The sequence below is a fragment of the Euprymna scolopes genome, chromosome 20 (assembly GCF_053919585.1).
Source record: "Euprymna scolopes isolate OS-2025 chromosome 20, ASM5391958v1, whole genome shotgun sequence".
Taxonomy (NCBI): domain Eukaryota; kingdom Metazoa; phylum Mollusca; class Cephalopoda; order Sepiida; family Sepiolidae; genus Euprymna; species Euprymna scolopes.
This window is the reverse complement of record NC_136501.1, coordinates 75,703,085-75,727,118: the sequence shown is the minus strand read 5'-3', so window position 1 is coordinate 75,727,118 and position 24,034 is coordinate 75,703,085. Positions and strand designations below refer to the sequence as shown.

Genomic DNA, 24,034 nt, shown 5'->3' with positions numbered 1-24,034 from the left:
TGCCTATCTCCCACATCTATCTGGGGCAGTTCAATCTGAGCTTCGTTCTCCAGTAAAATGTCTATATTCTTTATAGGAAATGCCTTCACTGCTCCGACTATTATTTTCTTATTTATTTTCCCTGTTAGGAGTTTCACTTTTTTTCTAATCGCTTTTCCTCCCACTCCTTGTATTGCTACGAAGCCTACCGTCCGACTGCGTGATACCTTTTCTCCAGAATCAAGGATTGTGCAGCGCCGTTATTCCTTAATATGGTCACGGAGGTGCTATTTCCTATTTCATTCACAATCTTTCCTTTTCTTGTGAAAGGTTGGTAAATCTTATCTTCATGCGTCGACGATAAAACTCCTTGCGGTTTGGCCCCTCCTGCTTTTTTAATCTCAAATCCGCGGCTTAACCTTCAGTTAATGGCTATATGCCCAGGCTGTCCACATCTAAAGCACATAGTGTGGTTCAGCTTTTTTGTCGGTGTCGTCCGACCTTCCACCATACTATCTCTCTTTGTAGTTGGTTCTCTCGGATCGTTTGTCCGATCTGTTAAAGTAGGTCTGTTCTTGCCCCTCTTACGGGTTATCACATATTCATCTGCTAATATTGTTAATTCGCTACCAGAATTGATTTTCTTTTCATTTAGGTAAATCCGCATTTCCTCTGGTAACCAATTTAGTATCTCTTCCATCAATACTAGCTGCTTTATTTCCTCAGCGTCGACTCCTTCTACTCTTTTCGCACTGAACCATTGGTTCATCAACGTTTCCTTCTCGTTGACAAACTCCTTGAACGACTGAACATCAGTGTTTCTTTGCGCTCTGAACTTTTGCTTGTATGCTTTGAGTACAAATTCGAAGCTCTGTAATATTTTCCTTTTAACTACTTAGTAGTCTTTACTTTCTTAAAAGCTGAAAGTGTGGTAAAAGGTATCTGTGCTTTACCAACAAGTGCGGTCCGTACAAGTAGCGCCCATTTGTCTTTCGGCCAATTTAAGTTGGTTGCTCTATTTTCGAAGTGTGGAAAATACTCGTCTACGTTCGCTTCCACGAATTTCGGTACTAACCGTACTTGTTTCGTCTAGTCGAACATACACTGGTTCGGTTCTCGTACCCTTTCCGATAGACTATTTTTCCTTAGTCTTATCTCTTGTTCTAAGTTGTCTTTCTAAAGTTCTAGCCTCGTCTGTAGTTTGTACTTTTCTAATTCTATTTTCTCCGCTGTTAGATTGATCGTTTCGCCAGGCGGTCTGTTTAGTACCTCTGGATCGAAGATTTGCTCGTCCACTATGTGTTCAGATATTATTCGGATTAGTTTTTCTTTTTTCATTGACATTTTTGGTTTCCAATTCTAGCTTATCTCAAATTTTAAATAAGACACTTTTTCTCATCATTTCTAGCTTAACCAGTGATGGCTCTATAAAATAAATATTATATCCAATCCATCTTTGTTGGTTGTATCGCAAGTTGATGCCATTTAGTAAGTTTTCCTTTGACTTGGCCGTCGAGCCCCCAATATAATGAATAGTCTCGTTGTCTATATGTTGAAAAAAAAGTTTTTTTTCAAAGTTCCCGGTAAATGGTGTCCGTGTAATTTACTTTTCCGAGAAAATTAAGGATTCTTTTGATTTTTATTTATTCATTTAATAAAAATTCAAATCCCGGACGAGGTTCCCATGTGGCGTTCCCCTTCTGAGGTAAGCTTTTTTATAAACTAACTTAAAAAAAGAATATTTTATCTCAGATTACGTGGAAGACCGCAAAGGTGCTACGTGCCAGTCCGTATTTAATTGACTTCCTCTATAAAAGAAGAGCATTTAAATGGGGATGTTAATTATTTGCCCTCCTTCGATTCAAACACAGTTTATAGGGTTTGTGTGTTGTATAAAATAGATATCAGATGGATAGATAGATTTATCTTAGCAATCAGCTGACTGTCGCTGCAAGAGATAGTAGGGCAGAAAAGTTTCAGCATATATTTTTAATATTAAAGATAATCAATTCAACACACACACACACACACACACACACACACATATATATTCCTTTTTTCTTTTTGTTTTATTTTAATGAACAGAATTAAAAAACAAATGAGTAGTATATACAAATTTCAAAAGATTATAATGAATATTTAAGTTTATAAGTCTTATCGTTTTCCTGTTTTTCATTCCCTTGTCTCTTCTTTTGTATATGTATATGTCTCGCATACCAAATTCCCAACAAAGAAAAGAGAAAAAAAACGGGTTTATAACACAGATAATTTACAGAGTTGATTCCCCTCTATCATTTCAGGTTGATTTGCTATTTGTTTATTTTGCTCGTTTTTCTTCCTTTCGGGCGATATACTTTTTTTCTTTTTTATCAAGCATTAGCGAAGTCTCTGAGTGTTCGTATCTAATAGTTCTCTTAAAGTGATCCAATATGTCTTTATAATTGGCAAATGGAAAGAATGGAAGATAAACCAACCTTTAGTTTTACGCTGGTCGACAACAAATGTATTTTTCCTTTTTATACTTCTCGTGGCTTTGTCTTCTTTTAACCAGCGGTTCGCATGGATGTCTATCGTTCTCGAGACCTTCACTGGAACTGATTAGCGTTTCAAATTTTTAACGGTTAACTTTTTCCGAAAGAAACACTGGACACGTGTTTTTATGAATTTTAAATATATCAGCGTTTTTCTTTTCTTCTTTTTTATTGTTTTTCTCCTCGCTATCGCCGTCGTTGCCACGGTAACGGCTTACTTGTTTCGCGTCTTGGAATTTTAACCATTAAATTTATTAATAGGATATTGATATACCTGAATATCGTGACAATATATATATATATATATATATATATATATATATATATATATATATATATGCATATATATATATATATATATATAGAGAGAGAGAGAGAGACGGAGAGAAAGAGAGAGTTGACTTCGTGGCCTGGCTCGTATCTCCCGACTGGTAGTAATCCTGCCACTCTGCATATTTTATTTTTTTTACAATGAGGTCATCACTCGGAAGCCACTCGGGAATAAGAATTATTGCGTGTACAGTAATCAGTGGGATAGTGTCGTAGTAATCGCTAGTATTGGAGAGTTGATAAAGTGTCTTTCTAAAGGAACAGTTTATCAGGAATTTGTTTGTGTTGGACTTGAATACATCCAAGTTGTAGTCAGGTGGGAAACAGGCAAACCGGAAGAGAGTTCCACAGTGGTACACTTCTAAGAAAGAAGCTTTGTTCATAGAATCTACGCTTTGATTTAGGCACAGATAAAGTGTGGGGAAAATTAATGACAGTTGTTTCAGCTAGACGGGTGTTTATCGTGAGCGATTGGTGAGGGGGACCAGAGATTGGAGCTCAGACGAGCACTTGCCATGGAAATTACGATAAAATAAAGGCAGGCTCGCAACCTTTCTTCTGTAGGAGAGAGGTTGCAGGAAAGAGAAAAGGGCACCCCCACCAAGCCACGAAGTCTATTTTGTACTCTGTCAAGGCAAGATAGGCTATTTTTAGCAGCTTCTCCGCAGATGTAGCAGCAGTACTCCATCCTTGGACGTACTTGGCTTTTATACGGATAGAGAATTGCATCAGTAGTGAGATATCCTCTGGAGCGATAAAAGGATCCCACCATTTTCCCAGCGACCTGGGCAACAGACTTGATGTACGTGTTCAATTTCAGATCAGGAGTAAAGGTCAAACCCATAAGCTTGTCAAAGCATTGAGTTTCCCCAAGACGAGAGCCATCCATTTCAATTGATTCCAGATGGGGATCAGAGCGTTGATGATGTAAAGATAGGAGCTTGGTTTTAGATGCATTAAAAGTAACCTCTCCCCCCCTGTACCACGCGCTCAAAATCAGAGGAGAGAGAATCGAAGAGAACTTGATAATTTACGGTCTTTGATGTGTTGCCATATATGGTCGTGTCATCAGCATAGATGTCAACGACTTATATAAGTATGTGTTTTGGGAGCTCATTGATGTAGATCAGTAAGAGAGTTGGGCCAAGGATGGACTCCTGGATGTAGATAAGGAAGAGATTTGGGCCAAGGATGGACTCCTGGGGGCCTCCAGCCTAAATACTGTAGGCCTCTGATTTCTGCCCATCAACCACTACTCTTATGAGCTTGAGAAAACATTTCCAGTTATACCGTAGCTGGAAAGCTTGTGAAGTAGGCCCTTATGCCATACCTTATCGAAGGTCTTTAATATGTCAAGAGCAATCGCTCTAGAAAGGGAGACTTTGTTTAGAGATTCGCTTATCCTATGAGATATAACCGTTAGCACATCTGCTATAGATATAGCAGAACGGAAACCATATTGCCTGTCACTAAGAAGGTTATTGCTGCTGAGGTGGTTGACTACTTCTCTATTTAATATGGATTCTAACAGCTTACTCATGACACACAGGAACCCTATTGGTCTGTACTGAGAGGGAGATGACTAATCACCTGAATTCTTAAATGCAAGGTATACTGATGGCGTTTTCCAGGGTGTTGGAAAGCAATTCTCCTTAAGGCAACGCTTAAAAAGTTTTGTAAGTATAGGGCAAGTTCTGGTTGAAGCTTTTTCGACACTATAATTGGAATGCCGTCAAGGCCAGTTGCTTTTTCAGAAAAGATGAAACACTTGTGCATGTAGGTAATTAAAAAAAGTATTATTGTAATATATATATATATATATATATATATATATATATACACACACACATATATATATATATATATATATATATATATATATATATATATATAAATATGTTCGATGGCTGTTTATAATGACAGGCTCTATTTTCTATTTCGGTTGTATTCAGCTTTTTTTATTTGGTTGATATTAATATTTATATTTGCTTTAAGTTCACAGAAGCTTTTGGCTTGCATAGTTAATTTTTAAGTTTCTTCCTTTTACACACACACGGAGCGATGGGAAGATACCAATATTTTTCCCAATTCTGCTACAATTACCAATTCCGTACTATATTTCCGATTCCGATACAATTATGATTCCGACTCCGATTCTTTATAAATCTCTAAATATTTAACAATAAAAGTGATATTTTGTTCCTATTACTGTAAAAACACATCTGAAAAGTACATATGTCAAAATGTACATATATTTAAATGTACTTATATTAAAATGTGCATATATTTAAATGTTCATATATTTAAATGTACATATATTTAAATGTGCATATATTTAAATATTCATATATTAAAATGTACATATATTTACATATACATATATTTAAATGTACATATAATTTAATGTTCATATATTTAAATGTTCATATATTTAAATGTACATATATTTAAATGTACTTATATTAAAATGTGCATATGTTTAAATGTTCATATATTTAAATGTTCATATATTTACATGTACATATATTTAAACGTACATATATTAAAATGTACATATATTTAAATGTACATATATTTTAACGTACATATATTTAAATGTACATATATTAAAATGTACATATATTAAAATGTACATATATTAAAATGTACTAATATTAAAATGTACATATATTTAAACATACATATATTTAAATGTACATATATTTAAATGTACATATATTTAAATGTACATATATGTAAACGTACATATATTTAAATGTACATATATTAAAATGTACATATATTGAAATGTACATATATTAAAATGTAAATATATTTAAATGTACATATATTTAAATGTACATATATTTAAATGTTCATATATTTAAATGTACATATATTTAAATGTACTTATATTAAAATGTGCATATATTTAAATGTACTTATATTAAAATGTGCATATATTTAAATGTACATATATTTAACTGTACATATATTAAAATGAACATATATTTAAATGTGCATATATTTAAATGTACATATATTTAAATGTGCATATATTTAAACGTACATATATTTAAATGTGCACATATTTACATATATATATATATTTTAATGTTCATATATTTAAATGTACATATATTAAAATCTACGTATATCTAAATGTACATACATTTAAATATACTTATATTAAAATTTTAATATATTAAAATGTACTTATATTAAAATGTGCATATATTAAAATGTTCGTATATTTAAATGTTCATATATTTAAATGTTCATATATTAAAATGTTCATATATTTAAATGTTCATATATTTACATGTACATATATTTAAATGTACATATATTTAAATGTAAATATATTTAAATGTTCATATATTTAAATGTTCATATATTTAAATGTACATATATTTTAATGTTCATATATTTAAATGTTCATATATTTAAATGTACATATATTTTAATGTTCATATATTTAAATGTACATATATTTTTACGTACATATACTTTAAGGTTCATATATTTTATGTTCATCTCTCTAAATGTTCAGATATTTTAATGTACATATATTTTAATGTTCATATATTTAAACGTGCATGTATGTAAATGTACATATATTTAAATGTACATATATTTAAATGAACATATATTTAAATGTACATATATGTAAATGTTCATATATTTTGATGTTCATATATTAAAACGTTCATATATATAAATGTTCATATATTTAAATGTTCATATATTTTAATGTACATATATTTAAATGTTAATATATTTTAATATTCATATATTAAAACGTATATATATGTAAATGTTCATATATTTAAATATTAATATATTTTATGTACATATATTTAAATGTTCATATATTTTAATGTACATATATTTAAATGTACATATATTTTAATGTTCATATTTTTAAATGTTCATATATTTAAATGTACCTATATTTTTATGTACATATATTTAAACGTACATATATTTAAATGTTCATAAAATGTGCATATATTTTCATGTTCATATATTTACATGTACGTATATTTTAATGTACATATATTAAAATGTACATATATTTTAATGTACATATATTAAAATGTTCATATATTTTAATGTTCATATATTTAAATGTTGATATATTTAAATGTACATATATTTAAATGTTCATATATTTTAATGTTCATATATTTAAATGTACATATATTTAAATATTCATATATTTTAATGTTCATATATTTAAATGTACATATATTTAAATGTACATATATTTAAATGTTCATATATTTTAATGTTCATATATTTACATGTTAATATATTTAAATGTTCATATATTTAAAGGTTCATATATTTTAATGTACATATATTTAAATGTTCATATATTAAAATGTACATATATTAAAATGTTCATATATTAAAATGTACATATATTTAAATGTTCATATATTTTAATATTCATATATTTAAATGTGCATATATTTTAATGTTCATATATTTAAATGTTCATATATTAAAATGTACATATATTTAAATGTTCATATATTTTAATATTCATATATTATTATATTCATATATTTAAATGTTCATATATTTAAATATATATATATTTTAATATTCATATATTCAAATGGTCATATATTTTAATATTCATATATTTATATATTCATATATTAAAATGTTCATATATTTAAATGTTCATATATTTTAATGTTCATATATTTGAATATTCATATATTTAAATGTACATATATTTAAATGTTCATATATTCAAATGTATACATATTTAAATGTTCATATAATTAAAGGTTTATATATTTTAATGTTCATATATTTTAATGTTCGTATATTTAAATGTTCATATATATAAATGTACATATATTTAAATGTTCATATATTTAAATGTACATATATTAAAATGTACATATATTTAAATTTACATGTATTTGAATGTACATATAATTTAATGTTCATATATTTAAATTACATATATTTAAATGTACATATATTTAAATGTACATATATTTTAATGTTCATATATTTTAATGTTCATATATTTAAATGTGCATATATTTAAATGTACATATATTTAAATGTTCATATATTTTAATGTTCCTATATTTAAATGTACACCTATTTAAATGTACATATATTTTAATGTTCATATATTTAAATGTTCATATATTTAACTGTACATACATTTAAATGTTCATATACTTTAATGTACATATATTTAAATGTACATATATTTTAATGTTCCTATATTTAAATGTACACATATTTAAATGTTTATAAATTTAAATTTTCATATATTTAAATGTACATATATTTAAATGTTCATATATTAAAATGTTCATATATTTAAATGTACATATATTTAAATGTTCATATACTGAAATGTTCATATATTTAAATGTTCATATATTTAAATGTTCATATATTTAAATGTTCATATATTTAAATGTTCATATATTTAAATGTTCATATATTTTAATGTTCATATATGTAAATGTTCATATATTTAAATGTTCATATATTTAAATTATTCATATATTTAAATGTACATATATTTAAATGTTCATATATTTAAATGTTCATATATTTAAATGTACATATATTTAAATGTTCGTATATTTAAATGTCCATATATTAAAATGTTCATATATTTAAATGTACATATATTTAAATGTTCCTATATTAAAATGTACACATATTTAAATGTTCATATATTTAAATGTTCATATATTTAAATGTACATATATTTAAATGTTCATATATTTAAATGTTTATATATTTAAGTGTACATATATTTAAATGTTCATATATTTTTATGTTCATATATTTAAATGTTCATATATTTAAATGTACATATATTAAAATGTTCATATATTTAAATGTACATATATTTAAATGTTCATATATTTTCATGTTCATATATTTAAATGTTCATATATTTAAATGTACATATATTTAAATGTTCATATATTTTAATGTTCATATATTTAAATGTTCATATATTTAAATGTACATATATTTAAATGTACATATATTTAAATGTTCATATATTTAAATGTTCATATATTTAAATGTACATATATTTAAATGTTCATATATTTAAATGTTCATATATTTAAGTGTACATATATTTAAATGTTCATATATTTTTATGTTCATATATTTAAATGTTCATATATTTAAATGTACATATATTTAAATGTTCATATATTTTAATGTACATATATTTAAATGTTCATATATTTTAATGTTCATATATTTAAATGTTCATATATTTAAATGTTCATATATTTAAATGTACATATATTTAAATGTTCATATATTTAAATGTTCATATATTTAAATGTACATATATTTTAATGTTCATATATTTAAATGTTCATATATTTAAATGTACATATATTTAAATGTTCATATATTTTAATGTTCATATATTTAAATGTTCATATATTTAAATGTACATATATTTAAATGTTCATATATTTAAATGTTCATATATTTAAATGTACATATATTTAAATGTACATATATTTAAATGTTCATATATGTAAATGTTCATATATTTAAATGTACATATATTTAAATGTTCATATATTTTAATGTTCATATATTTGAATGTACATATATTTACATGCACATATATGTTAATGTTCATATATTTAAATGTTCATATATTTAAATGTACATATATTTAAATGTACATATATTTAAATTGACATGTATTTTAATGTACATATATTTTAATGTACATATATTTAAATGCACATATATTTTAATGTTCATATATGTAAATGTGCATATATTTAAATGTTCATATATTTTAATGCGCATATATTTTAATGTTCATATATTTAAATGTACATATATTTAAACGTACATATATTTAAATGTTCATATATTTAAATGTACATATATTTAAATGCTCATATATTTTAATGTTCATATATTTAAATGTACATATATTTAAATGCACATATATTTTAATGTTCATATATTTAAATGTTCATATGTTTAAATGTACATATATTTAAATGTACATATATTTAAATTTACATGTATTTTAATGTACATATATTTAAATGTACATATATTTTAATGCACATATATTTAAATGTTCATATGTTTTAATGTACATATATTTAAATTTACATGTATTTTAATGTACATATATTTAAATGTACATATATTTTAATGCACATATATTTAAATGTTCATATATTTAAATGTTCATATATTTTAATGTTCATATATTTTAATGTTCATATATTTAAATGTACATATATTTAAATGTTCATATATTTTAATGCACATATATTTTAATGTTCATATATTTAAATGTGCATATATGTAAATGTACATATATTTAAATGTGCATATATTTTAATGTACATATATTTAAATGTACATATATTTTCATGTACATATATTTAAATGTGCATATATTTAGATGTTCATATATTTTAAATGGGCATATAATTTCTCAAAAGTAGAAACACATATGTGAGATGATGATTTTGAGATTTTACTCTAGAATATTGTTTGTTTTATCTATAAAAGCTGGGTGCAGGGTGGTCGCCCCCAACTCTCCTGCAACCATATTTTTAGCCCCCAGAAGTATAAATAAGCCTCAAAAGAAAATAAAAGGGAAAAGAAACAAGAACAATTGCTCCTGACGACAATCGGATGCCCGATAGAAAGCTTTTGAGAAAAATATGGCCGACCAACAACTTCTGGGCGCCACTCTGCTTTATATACCTGCCGAATTAAAACGATCGCTCGGCAAATAGAAAAGATATCCAATAAGATCGGAAAATGGAATAACTCTGTTAGGTTCAATCCAACCTGTTTACATATATATATATATATATATATATATATATATATATATATATATATATATAAATCCTTATTATCTTAAGCTTGAACATTTTGGGGAGTGAAATAACATTCTTCTAGCGTGTATTCATTCTTTTACAGACTAATCCACATAGTTGTTGTGTGTTGTTGTTATTGTTATTTTCCAAGGTTTTGACCAACTCTTCCGGGGCGCAGTTTATAGAGGCCTTGAGTCTCTACGGTTCTAGGCGAGCATTTTCTGAAGATAGTGGTTTCAATCTTACCAAAGTAAGCCATCGGATTAGTTGACCGAAACGTAATGAGACAACAACTATGGATGGCAGTGCTATTAAACACTCAGCATTCCTATCCGGTTAATCACCTGAAGGAGGCCAGAGGATGATTTGGCTGAAACACGTTGAAACAACAGCAACTATGAAGATGAGTATAAAGAATGGATATATAAATTGTTAAAGAATAGCTGGACAGAAGCAGTAAATTATCTATCTATCTATCTATCTAGCGATGAGTGACAACAAAAATTTGAATCGCCATGTTTAGGTTGTCAAACTTTGTCAAACGCTGTGATCGGTCAGTTTGCACCGGAAAGTATACGGTTTGCACAAACATAATTGGCAGTTGGATTGGAAACACGGGGGGAGGCAAGTGGGCTAAAAACGGGTCTCCCTATGAGGGAGAGGGGTCTCATAATGGAGACAGAAGAACCTCCGAGCCAAAGATCGTCGATCACTCCCTTCTGCCCTGATAATTACCTGGGGGTGAATAAAACACATAAAATCTCACATTGTCTTGAGTGTTCCATTAAATAGATTCCAGTTCCCCCAAGGACGGTCGGCAAATCAGAAGAATCAATAGCAGAAACAAGTATGTCATTATGTATACGTTATGTGTATTATACGTTCTGAAAAGCATGCACCAAAACCTACAGAAATCAAGAGCCGTAAAATAGACGCTAAGGAACTGTGGACAACAATCCGTTACACAACAAACACAACGTACATAATTACATGCATATGATCTGTCTATGATAAAAACACAACATACATTTATTAGTGCCACATACATATTGAACATACTACGATTCAAACACGACATACAATATACGTTATTTGATACAAGTTTATACACGGTCATATAGACATTCACCCCCCCCAACACAACAACATTATGAAACCTCATCTCAATGGTTCAAGGAAATAATATATAATGCATGTAACGTATTATGCAATGCTCTTTGTGTAAACAAATAGAGCTTCGATAATTGGAATGTTTGATGAATGGAGCTTATTATGAAGTGGAGTTCAAGCAGTGTTTAATCATTGTAATTTTACATTCACATCTTAGCAGCACCCAAATAAGGTAACGGTTAAAATACCAACTGTCTCGTAGACAGTCAAATTTCAATCCTTGCTAGTCTAGCCACATTTAAAACCTGTGATAGAGCGAAACAGTTTGTCCGTAGATTAATATATATATATATATATATATATATATATATATATATATATATATATATATATAGATATAGATATAGATATATATATATATATACGAGGGTCGTTTCAAAAGTAATGTCTCCTATTTTTTTCAAATCTTGTCTGAATAGATCAAAGGAAATTGCAAATTAGATTATGATTATTGAACTTATGCATTTATGACCTGAAAGTTTAATCTTTCTGTTACAGATATTGACGCTGTGAAACCATAGGAAAAGAAACATGTGTCATGGATATGCATCAGAAGTAGCGATGCGTTATTGAATACAATATTTGATTGAAGTAATAAAATACAAGTACAATATTTGAAAATATTTTGTACGTTTGTAATATAAACAAATGTTTTTTTTCGTGCGAACATTGGTGATAGAATTTAAGATGTATTATATGTTCATGAAATAAAATGATTCGTTTCTTAAATTTGTTCATCAGACTTGAATTTAGATCGAGATGTATGACAAAAATCTTGTCAGTAATAAGTTGTGCTATGACAACAGCATATTCTTTTCATTGTTTTGACTTTTGAGTATATATCCGATACAGTTAATCAACCGAGAACCACACCACTCTATATAAATGCTTATAAGATATCAACAGATACACATTCGAGAGTAAAAGCAATGAAGAAATATGCAGTTGTCCCAGCCCTAGTAATAACTTAAAGGTTTTTGTTTATGTAAATTCAAGTTCTGTTCTGTAAGCATAGTTTACAACGAGTACTGATTCAAGAAGTTTCCTCCAAAATTAAAATGAATTCATGAATAGATTGTGAAAATGTTAAAGAATGATCATGGTGTAATACAGAAGAGAATAGTGTATTTAGGAAATTATTATTTTTATGTATCTTTTATGTTTGGTTAGCTCATTTCGTTCATTTTCGTTATGTTTCACCAACTTATATCTGATGTTAATAACTGCATAGAGTTATATATATATATATATATATATATATATATATATATATATATATATATATATATATACATATATATATATATATATATATATATATATATATATACCTCTATCGGATGAGTCTTTTCAAATGTCTTGCTATTTTTATGTTAGTTTATAGTTTCTGTTGTAGTTTATATTGTTGGAATTTCTCGTTTTTTTTAATTGTTATTTTCGACCTCGATACATTTAATGGAAAAATAAAGTAATATAAAAAGTTAACACAGCGCTTAGAAAATCGTAAAAATAAACAAATTACAAAGGAAAAGACATTAAAACAAAATAGAGAATAACAAAAGGAAAGTAATCTACAAAAAAAACAGCAAAAAAACTTAAAGCATAAAACAAATAACGAAAGAAAGACAAAAGAAAAAAAAACGAACCTAAAGAAAAGGAAAAATAATAAAGAATGGAAGAAAGTGGAAGAGTCAAAGTAATGTGACAAAAGATCAAACGAAGACGAAAGAGTCGAGGGAGTCCACCGAAAATGTTTGGATTGTTTTTCAACTTTGACACAGGTGTTCGCTTCTCTCAATAAAATCAAAACCAACAATCGATAAGTTTAGATATTATTGATGTTATCTAATAAAAAACGGTAAGCAGGTTGATATTAGGATATCACTGCTTCTAGCAATTATCATAGCCCAAACACGCTTTGCATCATTTCTAGTGAATACAATGTATATTTAAAACATTGTTTGCTTGAAATGAATTTATCACGGATTAACTAAAAACGACTTGTTTTCATTTGTACCGGGGAACACAGATACCCCAAACCTAAAGCTACATTACCAAGGCAACAATAGTAAGCGAGCTAAAACAAGAATAAACCGGATGCTTAAGATCCATCAGGAGGAACACCACAGAGATGTACGCAGCTCTATAGAACCTTGTAGGTGGCTTTGTTACAAACGTGTTTTTGCAATACAGAATGATCTTTTTTGTTTACTGATTGTATAACCCTTCGCTTAAATTTAAAAAAATATAGAAAACAAAAATATATATACATTAATTCTTTATTATTATAAGGGAAATTCCATATTGGTTCACATATTGTATCCAATTGATTATTAAATTGTACCTAATTTGCCGTAATTTCCTAGTAATTGAACAAATCAATTTCTCACTCATACCTCTTACTCTAAGTTGATTAAACAACGCTTATATTTCTTAATGTTTCTGTGATCATCCAGAGAAATATTGACATTTCCACAGTCACATCGATATGCCATATTTTACATTACATACATGTATCTAATAGGCGACATAATCACGTTAACACATTAGTTCTCGTTAGATCACTGAAGTAAAGCAACACTGAGCCTGGTCAATAATAGATGGGAGATAATTTGAGAGTACCAGATGCTGCATCTAAAATGATGTCAACAGCTGCAAAAACTGTTTAAAAAAACTAACGTCGTCATATCCCTTGGTGGCAATATACATGATAATGGTGGCCGATTTTGAGTCTGGTACTCGATTTGGACTTTCTCCTTCGCAGAAGGCAGGTTCAACTCGCCATTAATGAGTGCCTCGGGCTTAATAGCACTCATATAAATTAAATGAAAAATAACAAATCTCTATACTACTACTACTACTACTACTACTACTACTACTACTACTACTACTACTACTACGACGACGACAAAAAACAACATATCCCCACAAGTTCTCCCAGTCTCTCCATTTCCTTTTCATTTCTACCGAATATTTTCAAATCATCCATAAACAGTAGATGGTTGAGGCATCTGTCACCAGATCCAAAGTTATACCCCAATTTCTCTCTTCAATAGGATGCTCAGTGGCATCATTATCATTACAAAAAGAAGTGGAGATAACGAATTCCTTGAAATATTCCACATATTGCCAACCTGCCCCATCTCCTCTCTGCTTGCTCTCAGCACCGTTTTCCATTGAGCCATACTTGTCTCCAAAAGCGCTACTACATTCTCAGCAAACTTCATCATCAATAGTGTTTCACGTATCCATGAATGAAGAACCATGTCATAAGCCTTTCTGTAATCGATCCATGCTACGCTCAGATTTCTCTTCTTCTTCTTTGCATCCTGTATTATTGCTTTATCAATTAGTAGTTGCTGTTTAATACCTCTCGAGGCTTTCCGGCACCCCTTTTATTCATAAGGAAAAACACCATTACTCTCTAGATGTTCATACATTTTCTCTGCTAATATTCCAGTCAACAGTTTCCATATCAATGGCAGAATGTAATTGGTCTATAATTAATGGCATCTGTTCCTTTTGCAGGATCTTTCCTAATCAGTGTTGTTCTTCCCTTCACAAGCCAATCAGGGACATCTCCCGACTCTACAACCCTTTGCAGAGCAGCAGCTATAGGTGGATAAAGGCATGGGAACTGTTTAAACCAGAAGCCCATCAATCCATCTGGACCAGGTGCCTTCCAGTTTGTCATCCTTCATATGCCAGCTTTAACGTCATCGATGGTTATCTGAACGTTTTTCATCTGCTGCATTTCTGATAGCCTTTCTCTGACCTCCCCCAACCAGCTAGCCTTCTCAATATATCGCCTTTCGACGGACCAAATCCCACTTCAGAACTTCCTTGCATCTTTTGCATTTAGAGTGTTATTTCCCGCCTGTTTACTACCATTTAATTCTGTATACAGCTGAGACTGATTGTTCCGGAAAAGGTTGTTCTGTCGAAATGCAACACTTTTTCCAACAAAGTTCCTAATTTTTTATACCACCAGTGTGGACCTTCTCTTTCAACATTGGTAGAACGTTCATCGTTCCCTTTTCCAGCTATCTATACCTCCTTTCAAGCTCGTCCTTAGCTTTCTGTCCTAGTTTACCTCCTTTTCTTATTTCTTCGATTCTACCAATGTCTTTCCACCACCGTTTAATACTCTCTTCAAGCCGCCTCTGCCAGTGTGGTCTTCTATCCTCATTTCTCCCCGGTACTTCCACTTCTTACAAAGCATTCCCACAGGACTCTTCTTTCCTCATCCCTCCATGTTTTTTTTACATTTCCTGTTCCAAATCCCTTCGTGTTTTGGTACCCTCTTTGGCAATTCTCACTCCCCCTATATCCAGCCACATCCTCAGAATTTAGAACAATTGTATAATGACGACAGGACCCACCCTGTTGACTAGTGGGACACCTATCTGACGTGAGACCATTACAAGATGTTCTAGCCTCATTTACGTCGTTATTTTCAATATTTTGATTTGACATTCTCCCATAAATGAGGTTAGTGAATTTAAGGTTACACCACCACCGATAGTTTTATCGAGACAGTATCTCTAGGAGGGTTCCCCACGAGGTCAAAAATCTCTTCCCGACCTTTTTCCTCCATCACCACCACTATTCCCATTACCACCACCAACAACAATAGAAATAAAATCTACAATAATAATAGCAACACTAATATCGGTAGCAATAATATTAACAGCAAAACAACAATAGCAATGACAGCAATAAACAACACCTACCATTACAGCTACAGTAATAATAAAAAATAATAAAAACATACCACCATTACAACCACTACTACTACTACTACTACTACTATTAATGATATTAGTGGTAATAGTAATAACCAATAAAGTAAATTTGTTTTATTTAATAATAATAACAATAATAATGATACTAATAACGATAATGATAATAACAAAAATAAAAATAATAATAAGTAGAAGAACACTGATAATAATAATAATAATAATAATGATAATAACAATAATAATAATAATAATAATAATAATAATAATAATAATAATAATAATAATAATAATTTCATTTAGAAAAGCTTCCTTTGTTCGTTTTTTTTAACTCCTCTGCCGATGTTGCGTTTGGTCAGAAAAATGTACACAAAAACAGAAACATAAAACATCCAATTATGTGAAAGACAATTCCTCGTTTAACCGTAAATTCAATTTTTAAATACTAATTTCAGTTAGAAAGGTATTTTCCTCCTCTGCTATTTTTTTAAACCCCGCCGCTGATTTTACTGACGACCGGAAAATGTACACAAGGACAGAAACATAAAACATCCGAACATATGTAAGACAATTCCTTGTTTAACCATAAATTTCAAGTTCAAATTAAAATTTTGGTTAGAAACGCTTTCTTGTTTCGTTTGTTATTATTATTATTTTTTTTATTATTATTATTATTATTAATAATAATAATAATAATAATAATAGTAATAATAATAATAAGAGAAACTTTTTGCCCCCTAAATTCCAGTAAAGATCAATAGTCGCTGTCAACGAGAACAATGGTAAGCGGCCGTTACGTTAATACAAGTGCAAACGCGATGGATATCGAGAGAGGCGAAGAGTACTGGAAGTCTGGGGCGACTTGTTGTCACCCAGACTCCGGATAGCGCTATAATTTGTCCTCAAGGAGAAATATTTGATGGTACCCTGTGTGACTACTCCTAGTAAATAATAATAATAATAATAATAATAATAATAGTAATTATTATTACTATTATTATTATCATCATTACTACAATTATTATTATAATAATGAAAAAAAATCCTTTACTCACATGAGATTATTCTGGTTAACCGACAAGACGCAATCAACGTCCAACTCAACTATTATTATAATAATAATTATCATGATAATAATAATATTAATAATAAGCATAATATTAATAATAAACATAATATTAATAATAATGATATAAATATTAATAATCATAAGGATGCTGATGATAATAATGATGATGATAATAATGATGATGATAATAATAATGATAATAATAATAATGATAATAATAATCTAAAACTAAAAGTCATGCTTAAAATATGTCTTAATATATATGTCACAGGTTATAGCTTTTCGAATGGAATCAAAACAGAATAAACAGTGGTAGTATTTTTTATCCAACGTGTCATGACTAAATTGATTAAATTTACATAAATCATTTTATTATTCGCTTTATATATATATATATATATATATATATATATATATATATATATATATATATATATATATATGTAGGCTATGTGGGGATTATTAGACGCGCTCAATGTAATTTTAACTCTAATTATTTTTTCTACGCATATAACATTGAGTCTGCTGCCAAAATGTAGTTCTTGAGAATGTCAATAAGATACGATTTATCTGTCCATAACTCAACTCTCGATTCGAGACTCAAGCGGAATAGTTTTCAGTGCGTTAAACTGTCATAGTATCTGACGTCTTTTGATATATATATCTTCAACGCAGCATATACATATCTACATGTCTTGGCACATAATATGCCTGTGTTTATGTGTGAAACAACATTTAATTATCAACTTGCTTGCTGATCCCGTTATTTGTAGTTGTTACTACTTCTAAATTTCAATGTAAAAAAACATACTGACAGTATTTATATGGTTAAAAAAATAAAACAAACACAAATGAAAATATACTCGACTCCTGGGGTAATGCCAAGTTATTGCAACCCGTAAATGAAGAGGGAGAGCCGCAGATAGATATGGCGCAAGCTGACAATAAAATCAATAAAAAGATAGGTAACAAATATATACAGTTAAAGGTAGTGCACTTTATATTTTTCGAAAAGGTTATCACCCTAAAAAAATCTCAGTAATGGTTGCAATATTTGCCCAACATTTGCGAAAACTGTAAAAGGAAATATTAATAACATCATCTTCGTTCTCCCTCGATTAAAGTTCAAAAGGTTGCTGCACTCAGTGTTAATTGCAGTTTCGATTAATTGAAATGTCAGCGGAGTTCTTCATTCGTCCATGTTTTGAGGAAAATAAAATTAGGTAGAATACAAAAGTCGGAAGAGAGAAAAAGAACTCATCAATTTCACGTTCAACCTCTTTCTCTCTCTTTATCGCTTTCTCTTTTTTCTCCGTTTCTTTCATTTTCCTCATATTGCTGGTTCTCTCTTTCCCTCTCTCCTTTTTCAATCTCTTTCACTCTCTCAACTATTTTCATTTTTTCTTTTATACTCTTGTATACGCAACGTGCTTCAAAAATGTAATATGAAAAACGAAAACTCTTAATAAATAAATAAATAACACGCTAAATCGAACACATGGGAGAACACATTGATAGACCAGATAAAGAAAACATAATATACTCTAAAAAATTGAAATTTAGTTTTGCGTAATTATGAAATGCGTGTTACAAGTTTGTCAGGATTCAACAGGATACGTATTAAGTGAACTGAACCAGCGTATATAAAAATTTCCATAATAAAACTGATATGCTAATAGTTACATTTAAATAGTATTTCTAATCTTTCGACTTGGATTTCTTAACTTCATGTTCAAACCACTTTTGATAAGATCTGTTTTTGCTTACTTGGTGAGGATGATGTCGAAAAGTCTTTAACTTTCGAAAAAATAAAAAAACATGAGGTCAATATTTACAATTTTTTTTATTGTTTTTGTATCTAATTACATCCATCCGCGCCCAAGCGCATTTACGGTCATGGCTAGGACAACCAGTAAAACCACCGGGTGCCATCTAGGATGCATGTTACAAAACTGAACACGTTACATAACTGAACACGGTACATAACTGAACATGTTACATAACTGAACGTGTTACATAACCTAACATGTTACACAACCGAACGCGTTACATAACTGAACACGTTACATAACTGAATATGATGCATAACCGAACCCATTACATAACTGGACACGGTACATAACTGAACGCGTTACATAACTGAACACCTTACATAACTGAACATGGTACATAACCGAACACGTTACGTAACTGAACACGGTACATAACTGAACACGTTACATAAATGAACACGTTACATAACTGAACATGTTACATAACTGAATACTTGTCGTCTAGCAACTACCTCATTTTATTGTACGGGCCTTTGTCCTTTATTTTTCTTTATAAACTGAATATCAATTTTTGAGGTCGATACATTTATCCAATATTTAAATAATTAAAAAATAAAAAATAAGAAAATTAACAACATACCTGATAATGGTGGCCCGCTCAATGCTCCGAGGCCCTGGAAGCATATTGTAAGTCCAAATGAACTGGATATCCTATCTTGTCCGAGAAGTTCAGTTAACATAACTGCTTTCTGTGATACGTTAATTCCATTTAAAACTCCGTAAACTGCGCATAGTATTCCGAATTCGGTAAATGTTTCCATGAATGGGCAAAGAATGATAAGTACAGCAATGAGGAACACATTCACATTATACATGAAGCGTCTATATTTTTGCACTGGCTTACAGTCCAATATAAACCCGGCGCTAATCTTCGCTAATGCGTCAGCCACGCCCAAGATAGAGATGAGATAAGCGGCCTGTATATTACCGAGGCCCTTCTCTTTTCCAAGGGCTGGAACGAAGACCGCCGACGACTGAGAGCCAAGCGTAAAAAGACAGAGGCTGGAACCGAATATTAGAAATAGTGGATCCTTCAATAAGGACCAGTCGATAAGAACCTTTTTAGGTTTCTGAGTCTTTTGGGCAGCCTTACTGTTACTTCGGACACAACAGCAAGCCGATGAACTGCCACTGGCTTTCTTGGTGCAACAACTGAATGCCTGGCAAAATTTCCACCGAACGTTCGCGTCTCCTTCTGTGACAGATTCTTGCGATTCAACGAGGTGTCCACCATTTCTGATATTCTCATTGACATCTTGGGTATCTTTAAGTGGGGTATTTGTTGTGATGATTGTGTCTGTTGTATCCATCGACAGAATCGTCGTAGGCGTTGTCGGTTCGATATAGGGGTCATATGAGGGTGAAAATGGTTCACTATCCTTCCGGACCGGCTGCGCTAAGCTATCTATCTCAGGATCGTGATTGTTTTTAAGGCAGATTTCTGGCCTGTAAAATAAATTGAATGATAATGAAGAAAATAAAGAAAATATAAAAGCGTTGCAATAAGTACATAATCTATACACTGATAAAGCATAATCACGTTGACACACTGATTCACATTAGATCCTCGTAGATAAGCAACGGCGACTCTGGCCAGTATCAGATGGGTAACTATTTGGGAATACGAGGCGCTCTATGTAAAGGTATATCTAGATTTCCCGCAAGAACTGTATAAACCTTAAGTTGTAATCACCCTTGGCCTGGATATACATGAAACGAGGGACAGTTTGCGAATGTGATATTTCCACGCCATTTTTTCCTTTGAAAGAAGTCAATTCAGCCCACCTTGAGAGAATGCCTCTTTAAAAAACTGCTAGAACTCACAAGGTCTTGCTTGCCCCAGAGTCTTTTTTATGTAAAATAATTTACTCTTTTACAAAATCATTTTTCAGAATTAGGAGACAGCTTAGGATAAAAAATATTTCACTCACTCTTTATCTATATAATACTTAAACGCTGTGCTCTCTGTTACATGGTTTTCGTTTGTTTGTTCCCGTACACAATGGGTGACATCAGCAAGAGTGGCGTCATAAATAGGACCACGCAATAAATTGTGATGTCACTAAAGGATGACACCATCCTTTTAAATAGATTAGAGATAACCATGCACAGTTGATGACATCATCAATCACATCATAATACGTGATTAGAAAATATTCTCAATTGTATTTTATATCTGGACGATCAGTGGCCTGACTGATTCCGTGACTGTCTTGATCGTTGCGTATCTAATAAGTAAAATACAATCTGAAATTCTTGTAAATAAAATTAAATCTTTGCTGAACACATACACATTTAGTGAAGAAAACCTTTTACTTAATTTCAAAAGGAGAAATTGTAAAAGAATTAATTTACAATATTAATACACGGTTTCAAGTTCATCATTTTAGTGCCTTTTTCTTTCTTACATTTATAAAAAAAAGTAACTGTTTTTGAATAAACATAACGTCTATATTCACTTAGAGTTGACTTGTTACAATCTTATGAAATTCAAACCAACCATCACAATTAAATTGGAGTTTAATTCTGATGCCAAATCTGTCATAACTTTTTTTTACATAGGCATCACCACTTATCAAGGCCAAGAGGCGTGACGTTTATACTTAATCCAATAATAACTGTTTTCAATTATTTTTTGTTGTTTGTTTTGTTGGGTTTTACGGCCTTTGCGTTATTTTCTGCCGATTATCTATGAATTAAGGGAGCCTTTACTTCCTACTCTAACTGACATATGAGAAGTATGTTGTTTTTCAAGTTTTTGATGAAGGCTAATTTTTTAAGGTATAATGGGGCTTGTTTTTCATGAATAGATTCTTGATGTTATTTTTTTAATATATAAACTAGCCCTTGCTGTTATAAAGTCGGTGCACTCAATTAGAATGAGTTTAATTGTGAATGGCCTTTGACATGATTTGCAAATGGGATAATTGTAGATGAAGTCTGACATGGTATGCAAATGATTTTCTTTTTCAAAAGACATGAGTAGATTACATGCGTTTTTATTTTTATTTTTATTTTTTTTTATTCTTGATAATATGATTGTAGTAATGTCTCTTTTTTTACTTCGTCCAGACAGATCACATTAAAATGCAAATTGTATTGTTATGATATATTTACTTATGCATTCACGACCTAAACATTGCATTTCTCTGTTGCAGATGTTGACCGTGTGAGACTCCAAGAAATAACCCCTGTCATGAACGCGCGTCAGAAACAGAAATGCACCATCGAATTCCTTCATGCAGCAAAAATTCAACAGATCAATATTTACTGGCACCTGTTGAACGTTTACCAGGCCGATTAAGGTAGTGTCAGTATAGTTAAGAGATGGGCTCGTCGATTTCAGACTGGCGACAGACATGTGAGTGAGAAAGTGCACTTCTAACTTTTACGGTCGAGGCATCGTTCATTGCTGACAAAAGCCATATTGATTATATTGGTTACTATGTAGGAAAATATATTCTGGGGCACAAAAGGTCGCTCGTCTTAATGGTACCACTTTCCTTTTCGTTGCTCTTCAATGTTTTAATATTTAAATTTTAAATAGAACACATAACTTTTGGAACGACTCTTGTATATCCTCGAGAAACCAGGCATTTGTTGACCTTTTTAAAGCTTTACTAATGTTTATTTACATGCGACGATCGAAATAATAGATGCAATGTGTTTTATTTTGAGAATCTTGTGGTGTTTGGTATCGCAACGAGTTGATTAAATGTCATGTAAAAGTTGCTGACCGGAAGGAGACATTTCAGTCTTTCGGCTTTTGTCTCTTTTGTATTCTAGGGGGGGGGGAGTGGCGTCATTATTTATTTATTCTTGCGATGTCTTGTATCAGTATTTATTTTGAAAATTGCTGATTAAGCGAACCGCTTTTCTAAAACGACTGACATAAGGACGGCACGTGACTACAGAGGAAGGAAGAATAGTTCACAGCAGAAAGGAAACAGATATCAGAGAAGAGTGATGTTGGTGGGGATGAAAATGAGCTTCTGTTTTTAGTTTTTAATAAGGTTAGAAATATTAAAGAAAAAAACAACATAGGTTTTGAGAACCATAGAGAGTTAGTTAAAAAAGAGAAAGAGAAAGAGAGGATGATAAACATCTCTGTGCATGAAAACTTAGAATATATAGAAAGGAGAATATCAGGCTGTATAAATATAACATATATGCATATTTGAAATATATATTCAAAACGGATGTGGTACAAAGATATTAGAAGCATAACGTACATAGATATAAAATAAATAAATTACATAGATATAAATTAGATAAGATATATAGATATAGATTAAGGAAAGTACACAGACATAAAATAAATAAAGCATATAAACATGAAATAAATTATATTGACATAAAAGCTATAAAGTATAGGTATATATCATGAATAAAGACAAAACATAAATAGAATATATTGACATCCAATTTAATAAAGTCAATTGACATCCAAATTAATAAAGTATATTGACATCCAAATTAATAAAGTATATTGTCATACAAATTAATAAAGTATATT

General features: G+C 30.0%; 1 protein-coding gene across 2 annotated transcripts in view; it reads right to left on the bottom strand.

Moving 5' to 3' along the window:
* LOC145241464 (monocarboxylate transporter 12-B-like) overlaps positions 1-24,034 on the bottom strand; it is a 373,770-nt gene that overhangs the window by 12,973 nt on the left and 336,763 nt on the right. For both annotated transcript variants that reach the window (XM_080104444.1, XM_080104445.1), the window contains one exon: positions 20,099-20,964. In XM_080104444.1, the coding sequence (XP_079960570.1) occupies positions 20,099-20,964 (866 nt within the window). The remainder of the gene's footprint in view (positions 1-20,098; positions 20,965-24,034) is intronic.